Consider the following 18,810-nt stretch of genomic DNA (forward strand, 5'->3'; position numbering starts at 1 on the left):
TCAGCGTACTTTGGGTAAGACTCAGTTCGCTGGGCATATTTCTAAGTTATCTACTGGACGCTATTGCTGACAACACGCACCGGCATGGGAACCTTGTCACGGAAAGGAGCTGTCATCATCGATATTCCTTAAATGTAATGCGTACACTGTTCGAGTTGAGTTCGCTTCACCGATACCCACGGTCGGTAATTGTTTGACCTACCACACAGCCCCGCGGTCACGTCCAATAGCTGGCTACTCTCACAACGCTTAGGAAGTAGCCGACCTTCTGATCTGAAACAATCGTCGTGCCAATGACTAAATTTGCCTTGCCGACTGCTTACTTCTTTTTTAACTCTGTTGGCAACAGCGTGGGCTTTGTGGTACATTTGCTGCTGAATGGAACTCGGCAGGACCCGGAGACGGCTTGGTGATATCACCAGGCACATTTTATAGACAGTATTATGATCGAATCGCGACCTCAAAATAGCGTTTGATGCAGCTAATCGACAAAAAATACTGATCACCTTACTGGTACATGTGAGCAGCAAAGGATATGGCGGAGGATGGAATTTCATACACCTATATTTTACGGCCGCGATTCTCGCAACAGCAATTCACTGCAGCCTCAGAAACAAGCGACTCAGTAGGATATCCGGTGGACGCAGCTAACTTGCTTTCTTAGATACAAGCCCGTGCGGCTCTTAAAGAGGTGCATTCAATGTTCGCGGTGCCAGATCAGGCTGAAAGAAGTGGTCTTCAGGGAGGGGGGGGGGGGATTCGCGGACGTCCTCCCAGCCGCCATGCTATTAAATCGCATTGACAGTGCCTTCTGTGTCACGCATGTCGGCCGATTTTGAGATTATGAGCTCAGTGCCGCAATAGGTGCTATGCGTCATCTTTAACGAGCATAACGTAACCAGCTAGGCCGAGACCACTGGAGGGCGGGGGGGGGGGGAAGGCAACAAAAGGTCAAGTATTAACACTTCAATTTTGTATTCATGTCATTGTAAACATTGAAATTACGAAATCCATGTCAGAAACATAACTAAAATTCAACACTGCCGGGAATGTATGAAGGCGGCGCGACTTGACAACACACAAACATCCAACATTGTAAAGTACAACAGTAGGCGTGTTCGAAGACAAGTGACAACCGTGCCACGGGCCGGGTGACTTTCCTCTGAACAATGTATAACAACCAGACGACATGATTGTTTTCCCCAAAACGCTGCCCAGTCCCCACCCCGTTTACCACCACCCGTGTTCATATGCACACAGACGCAACACACGATAAGGGTAGAATCACCATATATCAGCATTCTCACAAGATGCTGACAAGTAGCGACTTGATACGTCGCGCACGGGGTGGATGTTTTAATAACGGTGAGCTCTCAGAAACTGTAGAGGAAAGGAACTTAATGAGGTGACTACCTTGGTCAATCTGGAATATGCGTTTCGAACCATGATTGTGCTATCGTTCAGGTTCTTGCCTCCATAGTCTGCTTGATGAAGGAACGTGGGACACAACCCCCGCACACGATACAGGTACAGAAGAAACACGGGAGCCCCTCCGTACCCCTCTGTGGGCGTCTAAAGATGGCCACACATTGTGCTACGCGGGCTGTGCCTTAGCTGCCCCACCCTGTGAGACGGTTATATGGCGAAACAACAACCCGCCCTGTTCAAAATAACAATAAACTTAAATACTTCATACACAAACAAATGTGTCATCTGTCAACTTCATCCAAACACGTGGGACCACCAGCGGCCCACGAACACAACCCACAGACTGGACCCTGTGTCACACCTCTGTTCCCACCTCTGGAGCCAGTCTGACCCACCTTCCATGACTTTGGTCCACCGCCAGTGACACCAAGTGGTCCTATACCGCGCGGGTCGGATTTAATAATCACACACCAATTTTCCTGTACCGCCACGCCGATAGATCTAGCGACTGAAGACGCAGCAGCCGGTGCCGGCCCCAGAGCAGCCACAGGAAGCCGAAGCAGGCGCACGCCAGACTCTCGATGTAGTAACCGTCCAGAGTGGTGGTACAGAGGGCCGCCTCGCCTTCCCCGCAGTCCTGTAGGGGGGAGAGGAGGGTTAGACACCGCGGACCAGTGCTCCATTTTTCAGACTTTTGGTGGCAAATCACACCTAATGGGGAAAATATTTTCATCCCTAAAACACGAATGACCGACTTTACTTCATCTCTGAAGAGTTTCATGTATTCCCAACAGACAGTTCACATGCCACTTGACAGTTGATGCACTCACATCCTTTTGTTCCACACCCTGTCAAGATCCTGACATGAAATCCTGGCTTATCAGTTGGCATAAAAATTGGCATTAGATCATTTTGCAAAAATACTTCAGTTATTCACTTTCTTTTTTCTCATCCTAGGATTTTTTTCTTCATCGGCACGCCCAACCAATATCCAATTTTAGAACACTGCCGCGGACAGTCTGCAGTGGAGACACGACACGCGCGAGGCACCGCGGGGTCATCAAGTATGACAATAGGGATTTCTGGCGAATACCAGAAGTAGTATGTCATCTACAACCGTGAGCACAATTTTCGCGGTATTTCACCTGTGGTATCGATCCAAGCGACATTGCGGTTTACGTGAGGCACCTCAGTTATATAACTCACACTGGTGGGAAATATACTACCGAGAAGGAGCTATCCAGGCATCGAAAAACTGACCAAGGCTATAGCATGGTCCGTAACCCGAACTGACGGCCGTCACAGAAGAAACAGCGTTTCGGGAATCGGCGCACGGTGTGGCTAACAGTTAACCTGGCACCGCCTGGGCTATTTCCGTACCCACGACAGCCTGGGGGGGGGGGGGGTCGGATCCGACCCCCCCCCCCTGTTATCTCGAGAACCAATGGTCGTATCGAGCCCCGCGAGGCGGCGTTCGAAAGGTCTCTACGAGACCTTCCCAAAGCACTCTTAAGATTTTAAGATTGAGGTCAACTTTGGGGCAAGGTCAGGTCAAAGGTCAAATTCTGGGGTTTTGCATGATTAGGCTTACGGACAGCGGTATCGATAGCTGCTGCTCGAAACTCACCAAAAATGACCTCAAAGGCCTAGTGAAGGTACCATGAGCGTATAGGGGTCATACTAAGTACGGGTCAAGGTCAGGTCAGGTCACGAAAGGTCACGGATTTCACTTTCTGCTACATGGACGTGCGACACATGTTTTATGGCTTATTTTTCACGCCGAATCCGATGGCAATGGTTATATGTGACCCCAAGTCACTGTGCTGGTGATAAGTGTGCATTGAAAGCATAAAAAATCGTTTATACCATACATAACTAAACGAGGGCTGAGAAAAAAGGTCATTTTTTCAACTTTTTATTTTTGACATAAAAATGCACTTTTCTAGACGAGCTTTGTCCCAGGAATCTAGTGGTGCCATTTGTTTTCACATGCGATGTTCAGAAGTGCCTCTAATTCACGAAAATGCTTATGACGTCACCATGCCCTATGCATGTTGAAGCTATTTTTTTACAATTTGGGGGTCAAAAATCAAGATAGAAAGTTGAAATTTGGGACATCTAATGTTCTAATAGAGCTCTATAACATGTATTCCGGTTTTTTTTGGAAATTCCCAAAATTTTGGATTTTATTAGCTGTTTTCCAAAAAATGTAGTTTTTTGAATTTTTAGGGGTAAAAAACGCATTTTATGGAAAATCCGAGATAGCCATTTTAAAGAACTCGTTGAGTTGCGTCTATTCATGTCCTTAATTTGCAATTTGCTTCAAACCCTGATTTTTTGCGATTTTTTTAAAACATTTACCACTTTTTGACTAAAAACGCCATGTAGTTACATCACTAAAATCGATATATCTCACAAATTTTTGGAAATTTTTTCTTAACAATTACACAGAAGACGTCAAATTGATGGGGGAGAAGGTATGCCAAGTTTCAAGTTGATAGCGTAAGCGGTTCTTGAGTTATTCAAGAAAAACGGAGGGGGGGTTCGGATCCGACCCCCCCAGGCGGTCGCGGGTTAACCCGCGCGGGGCTGGGGGGGGTAAATTTTACCCCCCCCCTCGCGAATTTTTGCGATATCTCAAAAACGGCGGCGCGCAGCGCCGCCAAACATTCAGTACCTTTTCTTACATCAATTTGACACGTTCCCTGAAAATTTGAGCGAAATCCGTCGGAAAATTTTTGAGAAATTGACGTTTTAGTGACGTCATGTTCGCCATTTTCGCCTCAAAAACGGCAAAAGTTCAAACGCCGCTAACATCTTCATTTTTAAAGGAATCAAGACGTAACAAAAAAAGGTTATACATAATTTTACTTTGTCTATCAAATGGCTATCTCGGTTTTTTGAAAATTTTGGATTTTGGCCTATTTTTTTTCAAAAAAACTGACTTTTTTGGGAAAATGATTATAAAATCCAAAATTTTGAGTCTGTCGAAAAAACCGGAATATATGTCAGAGAAGTGGTCTATGTGCACCTAGATACCAAATTTTAGAAGAATCGGTTCAAAAATGTAGGAGTTATTCAAAATTTTATGACGTCACGACACACAAATTTTTTGAAAAATGACTTTTTTGGAAGTTCTAGACCTCGTACGGAAACAAAAATAGCACCATTCGATTCGCCGTGAAAAATTGCATCAGATAGACACCTTTTTAGGCCTTATCAACCAACTTCAAAATTTGACCTCACTTGACCTGACCTTGACCTGACCTCGACCTGAAATTCATCCAGAGGTGGTCCATATCACTTATTGAGTGTGCCTATTGAATTATATGAGTAAAATGACCCATAAAACATGTGTCGCACATGCCCTTTTCTATATTTTGTTTTTGGTGACCTGACCTGACCTGACCTTGACCTTGACCTCTGAATGATATTGTATGCAACGAATATTGTCTTGGTAGCCTAAGAACACGTTTTGGGCGATCAGTCTCAGTCCATGACTCCATTCTTCGGCAACTACGGTGCAAGGCCGATACTGTAGAAACTTGCAATTTGTACCCTTGACCTGAACTTGACCTTGACCTCAAACTTTAAATTAAGTACATGTTTTTAGTTGTTCGTGATGAGAGCTTTCGATTGGCGTTTGAATTTTCCAAATCGGATCATTAGTTCGGGAGATAACAGGGGGGGGGGTAAAATTTACCCCCCAGCCCCGCGCGTTCGGCTGGAGACCCCAGCCCCGCGCCCGCGCACCAACGAGGGTCCGCGCCATCTTCGCACCAACAGAGGGGCGGGGGGGGGAGGCGGATGCCTGGCAAGCTAGCGACAAGCGGTAAACGGCATGGGATACAGACGCACAAAGTCTACATTTTTTACCGAGGTCATCTTCAGGTCAGGCCAAATGTGACGTCAGGTCAGGTTCAAAAAGCAAAAAATAACGGCGCTAAAGAAAAGGAGTTTTAACGAAAACTCATCAACCCAGGCAAAAATTAATAGCACCATCGTGATCCTCTCGTCAATCCGCATCGAAGCATGCAATTTTGACCTCGAAGGTCAAGATCGACGGTTGACCGTGGGTCACGTGACCAAGGTCATCATGGATATCAATCGATGCGCCTTGACGACCTGAACACAATGAGACCATTCCCGGGGCTGCATCTCAGCTTTTCTGTTAGGAGTTATTAGCAAAAGACGTTTGGTGACCTTTGATGACGTCACATGACCTTACAGTTGACCAAGAGCACACAAGACATCACAGAAGTCAATGTCAGTCATATATAAACTCATCCATTGCATAATTGGCCATTACGACGCGTTTCAGTGGAAAAATCAGGCAGTTGATTTTATCCCCAAATTGACCTCCTGACCTTAGGTCATCGATATCATAATTCCGAGATAAACAAGCTGTAGCTAACAATCACCTTGCGATATCCCGCATTTTCAAACCACTCGGTCATCTACTGTAGCGCTGACACGGTAACAAAGTTGCAAAAAGTGAATGAAGGTCGGATCATTCTAAGTGGCCTGGTGACCTGAGCTTGAAAGTTAGACGGTTCAAACTTGCATACAATGTGTAAAATTGATGAACGAATAGTCATGCCAAATTTCGAGGCGCTACGCGCCGCGGTTTTTCCACTAATGATAAAAACCTCTGAGCACGGATTACGAGAGTATAGTACGTCTTTTCTTGAAGTTATCTTCAAAATAACTGCTGGAGACCTTACATGACCTGAGGCGAGCTGAAAAACACGAAGAGGGGTCACGGGAGCAGTTTTCCAACAAAATTCCGACCAAGGGGTGCCGAGCTGTGATGCAATTTTTACCATTTCAGCTCAGCCAGGAGAAACAATGCGCGTTCCACTTCCGGTAGCTATTCTATCACCGAAACAAGGAAATTTGACTAGAAATCAAGATATTGACATTCTTTGGACAATTTGCTATCGATTGAGTGCCATAAGAAGTTAAAAATCCAAAATTCGTTGCTTAAAGGGAGATAATGAGCTTTCTTTTTTCTTTAATAAAAATTACTCGACATCTATACTATTTCTACTGTAGTTTCTATAAAATATGAAAATTTCCTAGCACATTTTCGTATGTGAAAAAGGTTTTTATTTTTGCAAAAAAGAAGCAGTACTTGCAGTACTTGTAACACCCACCGAAATGCGTTGTCCTTCTTGTCCTTCTCTATAAAAAAGTCGCAGTATATGGCGCTTTTGTTTCAAACAGCGACGCTTGGGTTTTTGTTTATGTTATCGCCTTGTCGTTGCTTGGTTGTAAGGATTCTAATTTGAATTAGAGTTAATTCGGTTTAGAATTAATTAGATTCGTACATAGTGCCTACTCTTCTTTGTTTCCAAGTATTATTTTGCGCCACAAATGAACGGCATGCGCCAGAAACGCAGCCAAATCTTGCGATTGCGACTACGAAATTCATTATTTTGGCCTCAGAGCCTGAAGCGAAAAATACAAGCATATTTATTTCAAAAAGACTTCAGGTTTGTCGAACGGTGTTATGAGAATTTTGATAACAGTACTGCATAAGTTTTTCAGTGATGCCGCAAAAGTGTTGTATCTATCTTCTTTTATTGTGCAGTCGGCGGGACCGATTCAAAATTGAGTCGTTGCTACTAAAATAGCAGCATATGGCCTCAGATGATGAACAGGAAAAATAGTTGCGTAAATTTAGACATAAACAACCTCCAAACCATGAATATCTTTTGAAGGCACTATAGACGACCATTAACTAACTAGATGTGATGAAGATCAAATGTAAGGAATACGCTCATTTTACAAAATTACATGCAAGTACCAAAAAGTGATGTAAGTACTTATTCAACGGTCATTTTCAGCGCTCCCCGCTAACGTGACTTCAAGTTGAGATATTTGCGGCAAGGTACCGCATTGAGCAAAATGGTTTTAATTTACATTATAACTTGTTGTGTTTTGTCAGAAAATGATCCTAACTCAGATTTTGTGGAAAAAGGTCATTATCTCCCTTTAATTATGCAAAATTCGCTTAATTAACATTTGGCCACACTGTGCGGCGATCTGGATAGGCGTGACCGACTGCCGCCATTTCCAATCATCATCAGTCACATTGGCGCGCCCAGAAATGTCCCTCCGCCTGGTCACGGTAGGCACTAACGGCGCCGACTACGCCGGCTAGGAAAGCCCGGGAAAGGCACACCGCGCGTGGCACACAATTTCAGCGTCACCCGTCCCTGAACACGGAGAAACACTGACAGCGGCGGAAAGGCGGCCATTGTGAAAGGTCGCCAGAACGAGAGGCCGAGCCGGGGCGGGACTGGGGTTCACTGAGGGCCGAGGGGAACCGTGGGGTGTACCGCGCGGGGGCGGAGGGTGGGGAAAGGGGGAAAGGTGGACGGCGGGAAGGCCCAGTGGCCGGCTTTTCGGGGCATTCACCGTGGCTGTCCACCCCGTTCAGGCCCTCCGAACCACCCACGCTAGCCAGCAGAGCGCCAGTCTCCTTGGCGACTGTTATATAACTAGCTGCGACTCACAGCCGAGGAAACCCAGAAGTTCAATAACACAATGCAACACACACAAAAAACTTCACGACAAATTCCTTGGCTATCCATGGCATACCACAAATACTATGGATAAAAGTGCACAAACCGGCCACTTAATCGAAACCCCGGATTATATGCCATTGGTCCCCAGCACAAAAAACCTTGGCATGCACACTATTCCACAAAAGCCTTTTTCAGCATTCACCAATAATTGAGACTAGGAGTGCAGCCCCACCACAGCCGACCCTCCCACCACCCACCACCGCCCACCAGTCTCGCACAGCGGACACTCTGTCCCCACTCCTTACCGCGTTAGTCGAACAGCCGAGACCGGAGGGACACGTCTTCCAGGTGAGCTGGTCCACCATCCACAGCATCATAGTGGCCGGCCAGTTACCGCCTGGGGGTGAGGACGGGGCATGGGTGGGTCAAAGGCGGATCACGGCAGGTCAGACAGTCAGAGACATGTCATATACAGGTCAGAGACGGCGCCGAGCGAAGGGGAAGTTAGGCAGTAGGCAACAGACAGGACGGTGGATTATGAGCCGGTCGCGCAAATGTTATTGGCTTGACAGGTCACAGAATGGGCAGTGGATCACTAACAAATAACAGGTCACGGATGGGTCTCAACAAATCGCGCACAGACTACGGATGGATCAGAGACAGCTCACAGCCAGAGCACAGACGGACAACAAATAGTTCACGGGGAGGTCAGATAGGTCGAAGGCGGATGAATCGCAGGTGGATTATAACGTGTCGTGGGCGTAATGTGAATGGGTAACGGGCGGGATCGCGGAGAGGGAGAGGTCATACAAAGATAATGCCACAATTACACCGCACATTATAAATCGTCACACAAAAATCCTTCTGCTAACCCACAACACCCTTCCTATCTCCCGGTCAGCCCCCTTCAGTCCTTCACTCATACCTTCTCAATTTCCCCACTCTTTCTACACGTCATCCTTCACCTTCATCCTTTAGCTCTTACCCCCTGAACCCTCACCCTCCGCTCTATCCCCCTCTCCTCACCGAGGTTGGTGACCGTATTCAGGAGCGTCATATAAGTCCCTCCGACAGCCGGGTCCGAGATCCGAGCGAAGAACGCCATCACTGAGACAAACATGGAGTAGAGCGCCACCTGGTGCAGCACGAACACAACCAGGATGAGGCCGTAGTAGCTCAGCGGGAACGAGGCGTCCTCCAGTTTGAACAGGGGCGTGACGTACACCAGGCCGGCCATGATGAGACCGAACAGCAGCCTGACGGGGGAGGGGGGAGGGGGGTCAGGGAGATAGGGCGGTATAACACCACGGTGCAGGGCCTTTCACGATATTGGGTCGTGGGATCGTTTAAGATTGGGTCAAAGACATTTGTGCTGATTTTAAACACGGATATTTTACTCAAGTACATGGGTTAAAAATCCCTGAGCCCAAGTTTAAGCTGTCAATATCGTTGATCAAACTCAGCACAACACATAATATCCATACACACTCAGAATGAGATGCGAGTCTTATAGCACTCAGTGAAATATCACAGAGACATGCCACGTCACACATAACACACGTAAATGTTCCTGTCTCACATTAACTCACCTACGCCTGATCGCACGTGTCGTTCCCTCCCCTACCACCCTCCCCTGCTCCATACGTGACTGACCTCCAGGGCATGGCGCGCAGGAAGAGGCTCATGGGTCTCGGTCCGGCCGTGTACTTGCTGATGAAGAAGGGAAGCAGCACCTGCAGCGGGCTCATGGGCACGGCCATCAGCGCCAGCCGGTCCTTGGGCACGCCCGCCTCCACCAGCTTCAGACCGGTGACGGCGTCGGCAGCCGAGAAACCGATCTGAGGGACAGCCGAGGTGAGGTTATCTGGGTGTTGACAAAAAAGAACGATGGTTGCGATTGGCGCTGTACGGAGAGTGGCTCGAATATAATGACTAAAAACCGTAAGATATAGTTCAGCCGCACGGCTAGCTTAGTGTCGGCAAAAGGTGCAACTTCATCGGTGCCATTATCGTATTCACGCCCCACGCCGGGTCGGCGATGGCTTTTAATGAATAATGAAAATTTTTCTTCCTTTCTTCCATTGGATAGTTGCTAGACCAGATACGCCAGTCGTTTCTGACTGGTCAGGCCGTAACGCATGAGCGATTTGTCGCAAAAGGTCACGGTGACCAATACCGGTAGTTTCTGCCAATCATACTGACTGTCTCGTCACGACGGATATAGGTCAGAAAGCGCCCAGAGAGGACACTGTCACTGGGACCGTGCCACTCAACACGAACTGAGATACAGAACTATCCCGCTGATTAGGATGCATGCTGCATGTACTGCAGTCTGTGCCCTACCCTATCCTACCCAACATACTTAGCTTCTCTATCCAACACCCCCATCCTGACCCACTGTAACTCAACCCCACATTCTCACCCTATCCCCTCTTTCTCACCTTCACAGTGAGCAGAATGGCGATCAGCGTGCGCACCGGCTTCAGACTGGTGATCCGCACCAGCTGTGAGTAGGTCTCTCGCACGTCCAGCTCCGGGTCACGCGTACCGTCTCGGTTCAGAGGGGACTCGTGTTTGAACAGAGCCACCGCTGTGGTCGTTAGGAGGAACACGACCGCCCAGAAGAACATAAAACCTGGGGGTGGGCGCGGGGTGGGGTCAGCTAAACACGGCATCACTATCGATAAACCGGCGGTATTGACGAATAACTTGATGTGGCTATAAGAAGTGACAGCCAATGCTATTTGACTACGCAAACCCTAAAAATGAACCAATTACTGATGAGCAGACAGACGAGAAGTAAAAGCAGAGTCACGAAACAGAGAGCAAGATAGGAATACTAAACAACACCCAGACCCACACTCTCCAAGTCTCTCCACTTACCTGAGAATGTGACTAGTCCCTGAGCCTGCGGCACCGCGCGCAGGTACTTGTTACAAAACTCGGCCGACTCCAGAGCTATAAACACCACAAAGCCGAGGAAGTAGCCGGCGCTCTGCCCAACACTATTACAGGTACTCGCGTGTCCGACGTTCCTCTTCTGCAGGATCGTCAGCGCCCATCCGTCCACGGCAATATCCTGCGTGGCCGCCAGAAAGTTGAGCGAGAAAAACACCGTCGTCAGCTGGGCCACGTTCGGCTTCTCGTGCTCACCACCGATCAGCGACTCCGCTCGTGACGAGAGCACCAGCAGAAACAGGCCGATCAGATACTGCACGGGCACCAGCCACGACTTCCTGCGCCCGAACCGGGACACATAGCAGGCGTCCACGATGGGCGCCCACAGCAGTTTGAGGCTGAACGGCCAGAAGGCGAAACTGAACTCTGCCTGCTGCGAGTAAGTGACGCCGCGGTTCTGCAGCATCATGGGGATGGCGGCGGCCAGGCCCAGCGGGATGCCCTGCAGCACGTACAGCAGCAGCAGCAGGCAGATGTTGGCCACGTCACCGCGCAGACCGCCGCCGCCGTGAGAGTCCGACTTGTCGTGCCCAGCGTCGGACGGCGCCCCCGCCATACCGTCCTCACCCACACGCTTCCTCATTAGGTGGCAGCTTGGGAGGTGGTGAGATTAACTCAGCTGGAATTGAGAGAACAGAGGGCAGTGGTGAGGTCAACTGGTGCCTGTAGAAGATGGGCCTCTCAAACAGACTGGAATACCAACTACAGGCCTGAAAACAGGTGTTACAAGAGTCAAAATTACAGTGACACTTTCATTAAAGTAGGTGTGTGTTTAAGTAAAAAACAAAAATGTCAAATTGGGCAATGCATATTCCCAATCCCCATAAACTACATCTATATTGTTTAACTTATTGTGCTTGCACTATCTGCTTGTCAATGGCAAATTTATTGAATTAAAGCTGAGGCAACTAGAGGCTAGAGTTTGAATCAGACAACTTCAGCTCATAGAAGTCAGTGATTATTGACTTTAAATAATCATGTTTCATAGCTAAACTGGGACTTGTGCTTAGTCAATCCTGAACCTGGCTACTTGAACCTGGTAAGTACCTATTCTGAGTGTCCACTCAGTGAGATAGAAAGCCTAACAGCCTAACTGGTGAACACCATAGATAGGTGTAACCATGGGCTTATTTCAGATTGGGAAAGAGGAATGCAGATGACATTATACCACAATAAGCACTCCTTTATTGTTATGGCACCAAATAAAGGTATAAATGCAGATGGAACATAGAAATGGAACATATGCCATTATCTCATTGGTAATACAATGCCAGACAATATCTTGATCTGTCAGCACAAATATTCATCAATTAACTTCTCTTGTAAAACTTCCACATTGGCTATAAAGCCTAACTAACTAGGGATAGGATGTGTAAGGTAAGGTTAGGTAAAGCCAGGTCAGTTCAGGTTAGCCTAGGTTATGTTTATTTTAATTATTCTGGTTGAAGATGGCTGAACAAAGGCTTGTCCTAGAATCTCAAAGCAAATTAATAATGCTTAGCTCTGAACTAATTCAATATCCAAAATTCAATCAACCAGCTAAGAACCTATTTTCCATGACAGCCTTACTAGCTCATCAACCTATCAGCTGTGGTAACTAGGGTGTTGTTTCACGGCAGAGCGCTGCAGTGCCTGCGCGCGTCGGCGTGTTGGGTTTCCATGGCAATATCAACAAACTTCACTCTGACGCTAAGCTATGACAAAACGCTGGCGCACCGCGCCGCCAGCACCAGCAGTACACTAGCAGCATTTGCACTCAAATTTCTGTTCTCTTTGTACTTGGTTCTTTAGGACCTCTGTTCGAGTTGCTTCGTTTTTGGTTATGTTTTCGTCATTTGTCATTGGTTTGTTATGTTTTCGTCACCACATCGTCATTCAAGTGGCGTCAGGGGTATGCCCATGGATGAAGTATTTACTGGATTGGCAACTCTCCCTCGATTCGCGACCAAATATCGCAGTGCGCATGCGCCAACTCCAGATAGGACGCCGGTGTTTGGCGGCTATGCGTTCCAATGATGGGACGGGGTGGTTGGGTGGTTTTTGAGCAGTTTATCTTCGAAGTTCAACTGATAAAGGATAACGGCACTGTTTTTCATAATCTTTATGAGTTGAGAAGGATTTAACTTTAACACGGGGAGGGGCCGACGGGGAGGGGGGCGGGTCGACGTCGCCCCACTCTGACGGTTTTTTTCGCGATTGATCGTATGGCGCTGGGGATAAAGAGCTGAAACTTGGAACACCAGGCCTTTGATTCAAGCCGGATCTTGTGAAATCAACCACATTTTCAGGTCGGGTCAGATCACTGACCTATGACGTCATACGTAAACCTCTGCCGTTCTGCACGGTCCTAAAATAGTTCAGTGCTGCAACTTCGCAACGCCCTCAGTGCCAGACGATTTTCACTGGAAGATGAAACTTAGCAGGGCTGCAGAGTCGATGGATTTTCGATGACTCCGACTCCCACTTCTACTCCCACCCCGGGCAGATCTGTCGACTCCGACCGACTTCAACTTCGACTCCGACTCTGCAGCCTTGCCAGGTCTGCGGAGTCGATGGATTTTCGGCGGGACTCCGGTTCGCAAAATCGACTCCGACTCCGGCCCCGGTCAGAACTGTCGACTCCGACCGACTCCGGACTCCGCAGCCCTGCTCCAAAGACCTCTTTACTTGTATATATTGGATTTTTCTTAAAGGGCACCTGGGGTCAGGTCGCTAACATCATAACATGACCTCACCATTATAAGCCTCTATGTCATTGCGGGGAACTATGGAAACTGTTATTTTGGCGCCGGAAATGATATCAAATCGAGTTAGCGAGTCGCAAAAGCCATCAATGGACTCAGGAAGACCATTGAATCGAATAATAGGTATGCAATACAACCTCCTTCAACCAACTTCGTGACCTTAGTGACTTTAATCTGACTGACCTTGACCTGAGGTCCACACTCGAGTTGACCTTAGGTATTCATCCACCAAGCAAAGAATATAGCATTTGACGTGCTGAAGTAAGAAGAGCCCGTTAGTGCGGAAATCGCGGCTCCGAGATTATTTTATAGGCGAAGTGATTTGTTTCTTTGTTTGTTTTGTTGGGTTAGGCCCTTTCGGTCTGACGAGACCAGTTCAGAGCCGGAACGATGATAGGCAGTGGCGGTGAGACAACTTCAATTAAGGGGAACTGCCGACTTTTGATCCCATTCTTTCCATGCAACGCCCATGGGGCTAATGTTAAAATGCCAAAATCAAAGGGGGTACGGTACTCCCCCCCGTTCCGCCGCCTATGATGATTAGAATTAGGGGAGACATTGGTCTTGGCAGGCACTCTAGTGAGTCGCCGCCCGCCGGGGCTGAGCCCGTCCGAATGGACGGGCCGACCAGCCTCCCAAGTAGGTATAGGTCTCGCGAGATTAAGCGGTAGGTTTTGCACTTTTACATTTCCGGTTATATCTCAGAAACTAATCGATCTACGATGAAGCCATTTTACACGATCATGGCCGGCTTGTTACCCAACAAGTCGATCGCATCTTCAACACTTAAAAGCTTAAGACGACGAAGATATAGCCTGAAGTACACTAAATTTTCTAGGTGCAAAACCTACCGCTAAAACCCGCGAGACCTGTACGTATGTACTCTATGCACCCGGTTACGGGTGTGCTCTGGCGGAGCTGCCCGCATGGGATAAAGTTGCCCGTCCAGCCCGGATCAGGGGGTTGAGGCGTGGAGGAAAAGGATTTGACTATCCTGAGGATGGAAAAGATGGAACAGTGTGTTATCAAAAGATGGTGATGCGTGCATTTTACGCCGGCATAAGAGCTTGGCGACTCGTATGCACGTCCTCTGCCGAGACAAAATGTTCTTACCCCAATGGTCCGATTACTTCGTTGAGGACAATATGGACTTACTGGACGTTCCCGACACCATAACTTCGTTTTAACGCACCGCACCCAGCCGTTCAATCCCCAAATTCGATTGATCTTGGCCCGCAGTTTACCACAGGGATTAGCGCCCAACCCTCCGCCGTCCTATCTCACCAAGCTTCACCACTCCGCCGCTAGGTGGCCAGCCGTGGTCGCTTACATCAAAGGCGCCGACGGAGAGTTGCCGATCCAGGAAATCTCTAATCCATGGTATGCCTTAGCTTTCAGTGTGCTGCAGCGCGTGCAGCGTCGGGCGGCGGTGAAACAGGGCCCAGTTAACAACAATACCTTTACAAAAAACATAACTATGAACTTAGGTACCTACCAAAGGCAAAGGCAGGCGATATCAACTTGAATAACACAATCGATCACTGAAGGCAATATCAGTATCTCTAGATTACAATGAACATCAATGAACTAGAACCACAACGAAATAATTATCACAGCCACACGCTCCAAATAAAAATTTAATTGAAAATATCTGATGCGGAAGTCGTATCAGTGGTCTGCTAAAATAATGCTACGTAAACAAAGCTCACCGCACGAGACAACGCACTTCAAATTAGTGTGTGACGTGTTCATATTTGCTGACGTCTTTTTGTCAAAAATGTTTCATTTAATCCCTTAACTGGTAAGTTTTATTCAATTTAAGATCATAAACTCTCAAAACATTATTGTTTATCTTTATCAAAGTGCAATTTTTAGTTAAAACATCAAAACTACACAAATAGAATGCTATGATGTCTGATGACGTAAGCATCTTGATCATCATATGAAATGAAATGTAGGTAAAACTCGATTGTCTCTTACGCACCATAAACGGAGCAAATGACCACAACGGCCAAAAACTTGTAACCACTAAAATAAAAGGATATATTTTACATGTCTTATTGCATTGCTGGAATACAGTGTCAGCTTTCAATGACATTGACACCGCGTTCGATGTCTCTCGGGCGACGAAAATTCTACGTCGTCCGGCCAATCCCGTTCCATTCCCGCAGCCAAGCCCCCGCTGACCTTGAACGGGATTGGCCGGACGGCGTAGAATCTTCGCCATCCGAGACATCGAAGGACGAAGGCGGGGTAAAATAATATTGATCAGTCACAAATCAAGAAGCCGAGTGCAGCTTATAGTTTAAGCCTTACAAGTCAATGATAGCTTGTCATTCACAGTGTGAGGTTTGAGGGTGGCAAATAAACGAGTCTCGACAGAGGTCGTGTCGTGTAGGCAGCCGTTCCTTTCCACATGGAGCAAGCTCCGAATGTCGCTGAAAAGCACACGCTCGCAATACCTACACCTCACAATAATGTTGGAACGTTTAAGCGACGGATGTCTACAAACGACAACAACATGGCATACTTGGCTGTATTCACGTATACAAATAATCATCGGTATCTGTACAGTCGGCTAATCAATAAATACTAGCTTTACAGCTGACCAGGCGCTGCTGTCACCAGAAAAGTTACGTCACAGTTCTCCCGGCCCACATTCAGTAGCTGTCGCCATTGACTAGATTACATCCATGTTCGCGTCTCGTGCGCTCTCGTTTCGCCATACACATCTCTCGATTCACTCGGTGCGATCGAACATAAATCGCATCTAACCAACCTCGCCGAAATCGCTCACACAACAGGCAGCTCTCCGCTTACGTAACTGGAAATTTCTGAGACCGTGAAATCTCCCGATCGGGAGAGTCACAAACGTGTTGCCTCCTGGACCCAGCACGCTCGTCGTCAACTGGCAGTGCAACCCAAAGCAAGCATTCTGAAACAGGGCGACGGCAGTGACACCAAAACACGCGACATCGCACGGCGGTGTCCGCGCGGCTCTGAGCAAAACGGTAACAAAAACGAAGCAACTCGAACTCAGTTTGGCACGTCCCTGTCGGCCCGACGTGAGCCGCCGCGCCTGGCGGCACCGGCGGCCGCAACAAAACGCCGATAAACATTCAGACCCGCGAGCAACCGAACACTGTCCCGTCGACAGGGAATTTGGACATCACGAACAGTGCAGGGCACAGCACGCTTCCTTGCGCCACCCCATCGACATTGCATAGCTGGGTCCCTTCTCTGGGCAGTCAGGCCCTCGCGGCCGGTCACAGCTCCGTCAGTCACCTCCAAACCCTCGCAGGTATCACTGGCAGCACCAGCGTCACCAGTAGGGTCACCAGCAGGGTCACCAGTGGTGCCGAGGTCGGCGCGGCGCTGCTGGTCCGGCTGGAGGCCGTGCACCCGCCGCACTGGTAGCTGCCGCAGAGGTCACACAGACCGTACCGGGACAGCTCCGAGACGTCGAACATGGCCGACGAGCGGCGCTCTGAAACGGACCGACGATAACCGGTCAGCGGTCAGCGGGGAAAGGCTCTGGCTGTTGGAGGAGTGCGGACTTACGCGAGTTCGGCATTCGATTCTCGCTCAGAGTATAGCATGTTACCGAAATGAATCGGATCGTGATACCAAGATCAGTTAAGAGGAACATCGACGCTAAGGTCCAAACAGACTCAATAGACTTACTGGTAAGAAATTCACTTTACTTATACTAAACACGAATCAGTTTTGAACAGTCAACGTATCCGTCTCCGTTCACTTGCATGCATTTACATGCATTCACAAACATATGCCGTTACGATCGTTTATAATCACGACACCATCAGCGGCGAAACGGTCCGTCCGCCCACAGTCACACACTGACCGGGCTCATGAAGCGGGTACGCCTCTGCCGAGAGGCTGCGGGACATGTTTGTCACGGCGAACCATCGGACTACCGTGATGCGCGCGCACACCGGCGCTGAGACCAGCTGGAACGAGACAGACACAGGGGTAAAAATGTCACTGCTATTATATCGATGGAAGTCAATTTATGGCTAAAACAACCTTTTTCCCGAACGCATGTTAATATGTCTCTGGACACTGGTGCCTGGTGCAATAATTGATTTGAGGACCCTGCATATGCGAATCTGATTGTTTCGCTGTGTTCATCTGAATCATCATCGATGAGGACTGAAGTCTGAACTAAGCAATCATTTCTTATCTTCTAATCAGTTATCCCCCTTTCCCCACCCATTCTCCCATTCTCCATTAATATATCTATCCACTTTTCCATTCTCCCTCCCTCTCTCTTACCGAGCTGAAGACGAGCTGCAGTCGATGTGCTGCGGTGAGTTCCGCCGCCACCAGTCGCGGCACGGCCCCGCTGTGTACGTACTGACGGAGTGCCGCCGCTGACACGCCGTAGCCCGAGGGTACGTCAGCGAGTACGGCCACGGCGCCCGAGACGCGACGCTCAGATAGGTCGGAGAGTCTGGGAACGGGGGAGGGGAGAGAGAGGTTAGACAGTCCAGTCGTGTGAAATATACTGGCGAAAATGCGCTTTTCTGAACTTAACTCCACATAAGTTGGGCGTTGGCACATAGTTGACAACTCGTTCACAAAAGTTAAGTTTAAGTAGACGGTTCATACGAATACACGAGTCTTGTGGCATGTGTCATGACGACCAAAGCCCAAAGAAAATATTCCAATACGATCACATTATTTCGACCAAGATCAGCTTCCACAACCCGTCTCCGGGCTACCGACCTGACGCAGAGTCCGATGGTGACGTGCGATCCGTTCGGACTGTGGTGACCCGCGTCCACGTCCAGCAAAATGTCACCCTCCTCCTTCCGAGAGAAGAGTCGGTACTGAACGCTCAGCTGAGCCAGGGCCACCCCTGACCCGGTGAATCGCAGCTTCAGACCCTCGCTCGGGTCGGTGATCTGCGGGGGAGGTAACAGGGAGGTCAGGATGAGGTCAGACCCTCGCTCGGGTCCGTGATCTGCGGGGGAGGTAACAGGGAGGTCAGGGTGAGGTCACGGAGGTCAGACGGTCATATACGGTGACTTGAGTTGTGAACGTATGCAACTATGTAGACAGCTGGTGAGGGAGCTTTTTGAGGAAATTCAGTCTCAGATATGTCGTCAAATACCGGTCAGCAGATG

At 48.4% G+C, this 18,810-nt stretch overlaps 2 protein-coding genes across 8 annotated transcripts in view; both read right to left on the bottom strand.

Moving 5' to 3' along the window:
- Window positions 1-956: 956 nt before the first annotated feature.
- Window positions 957-15,360, bottom strand: LOC122384780 (acetyl-coenzyme A transporter 1-like). 6 transcript variants are annotated; one of them, XM_043372513.1, is made up of 7 exons: window positions 15,159-15,360; window positions 10,845-11,538; window positions 10,403-10,596; window positions 9,615-9,799; window positions 8,988-9,217; window positions 8,267-8,358; window positions 957-2,065 (listed from the first exon to the last, which is right to left on the bottom strand). In XM_043372513.1, exons 2-7 carry the CDS (start codon window positions 11,500-11,502, stop codon window positions 1,892-1,894), a joined length of 1,533 nt encoding a protein of 510 aa, XP_043228448.1. In that variant the 5' UTR covers window positions 11,503-11,538; window positions 15,159-15,360; the 3' UTR covers window positions 957-1,891. The 6 variants fall into 6 exon arrangements, with proteins under 6 accessions (XP_043228448.1, XP_043228452.1, XP_043228450.1 ...); XM_043372517.1 differs by lacking the exon at window positions 15,159-15,360 and adding an exon at window positions 14,819-14,841; XM_043372515.1 differs by lacking the exon at window positions 15,159-15,360 and adding an exon at window positions 12,518-12,584.
- Window positions 15,361-16,182: 822 nt separating this feature from the next.
- The window catches only part of LOC122384781 (CD109 antigen-like), an 88,138-nt gene continuing 85,510 nt past the window's right edge, over window positions 16,183-18,810 (bottom strand). For both annotated transcript variants that reach the window (XM_043372519.1, XM_043372520.1), the window contains exons 26-29: window positions 18,410-18,588; window positions 17,957-18,134; window positions 17,526-17,631; window positions 16,183-17,150 (exon numbers count right to left, since the gene is read on the bottom strand). In XM_043372519.1, coding sequence (XP_043228454.1) covers window positions 16,945-17,150; window positions 17,526-17,631; window positions 17,957-18,134; window positions 18,410-18,588 — 669 coding nt within the window. In that variant the 3' untranslated portion in view covers window positions 16,183-16,944. The remainder of the gene's footprint in view (window positions 17,151-17,525; window positions 17,632-17,956; window positions 18,135-18,409; window positions 18,589-18,810) is intronic.

Source organism: Amphibalanus amphitrite, unplaced genomic scaffold (genome assembly GCF_019059575.1).
Source record: "Amphibalanus amphitrite isolate SeventyFive unplaced genomic scaffold, NRLGWU_Aamphi_draft 000198F_arrow, whole genome shotgun sequence".
Lineage (NCBI taxonomy): Eukaryota > Metazoa > Arthropoda > Thecostraca > Balanomorpha > Balanidae > Amphibalanus > Amphibalanus amphitrite.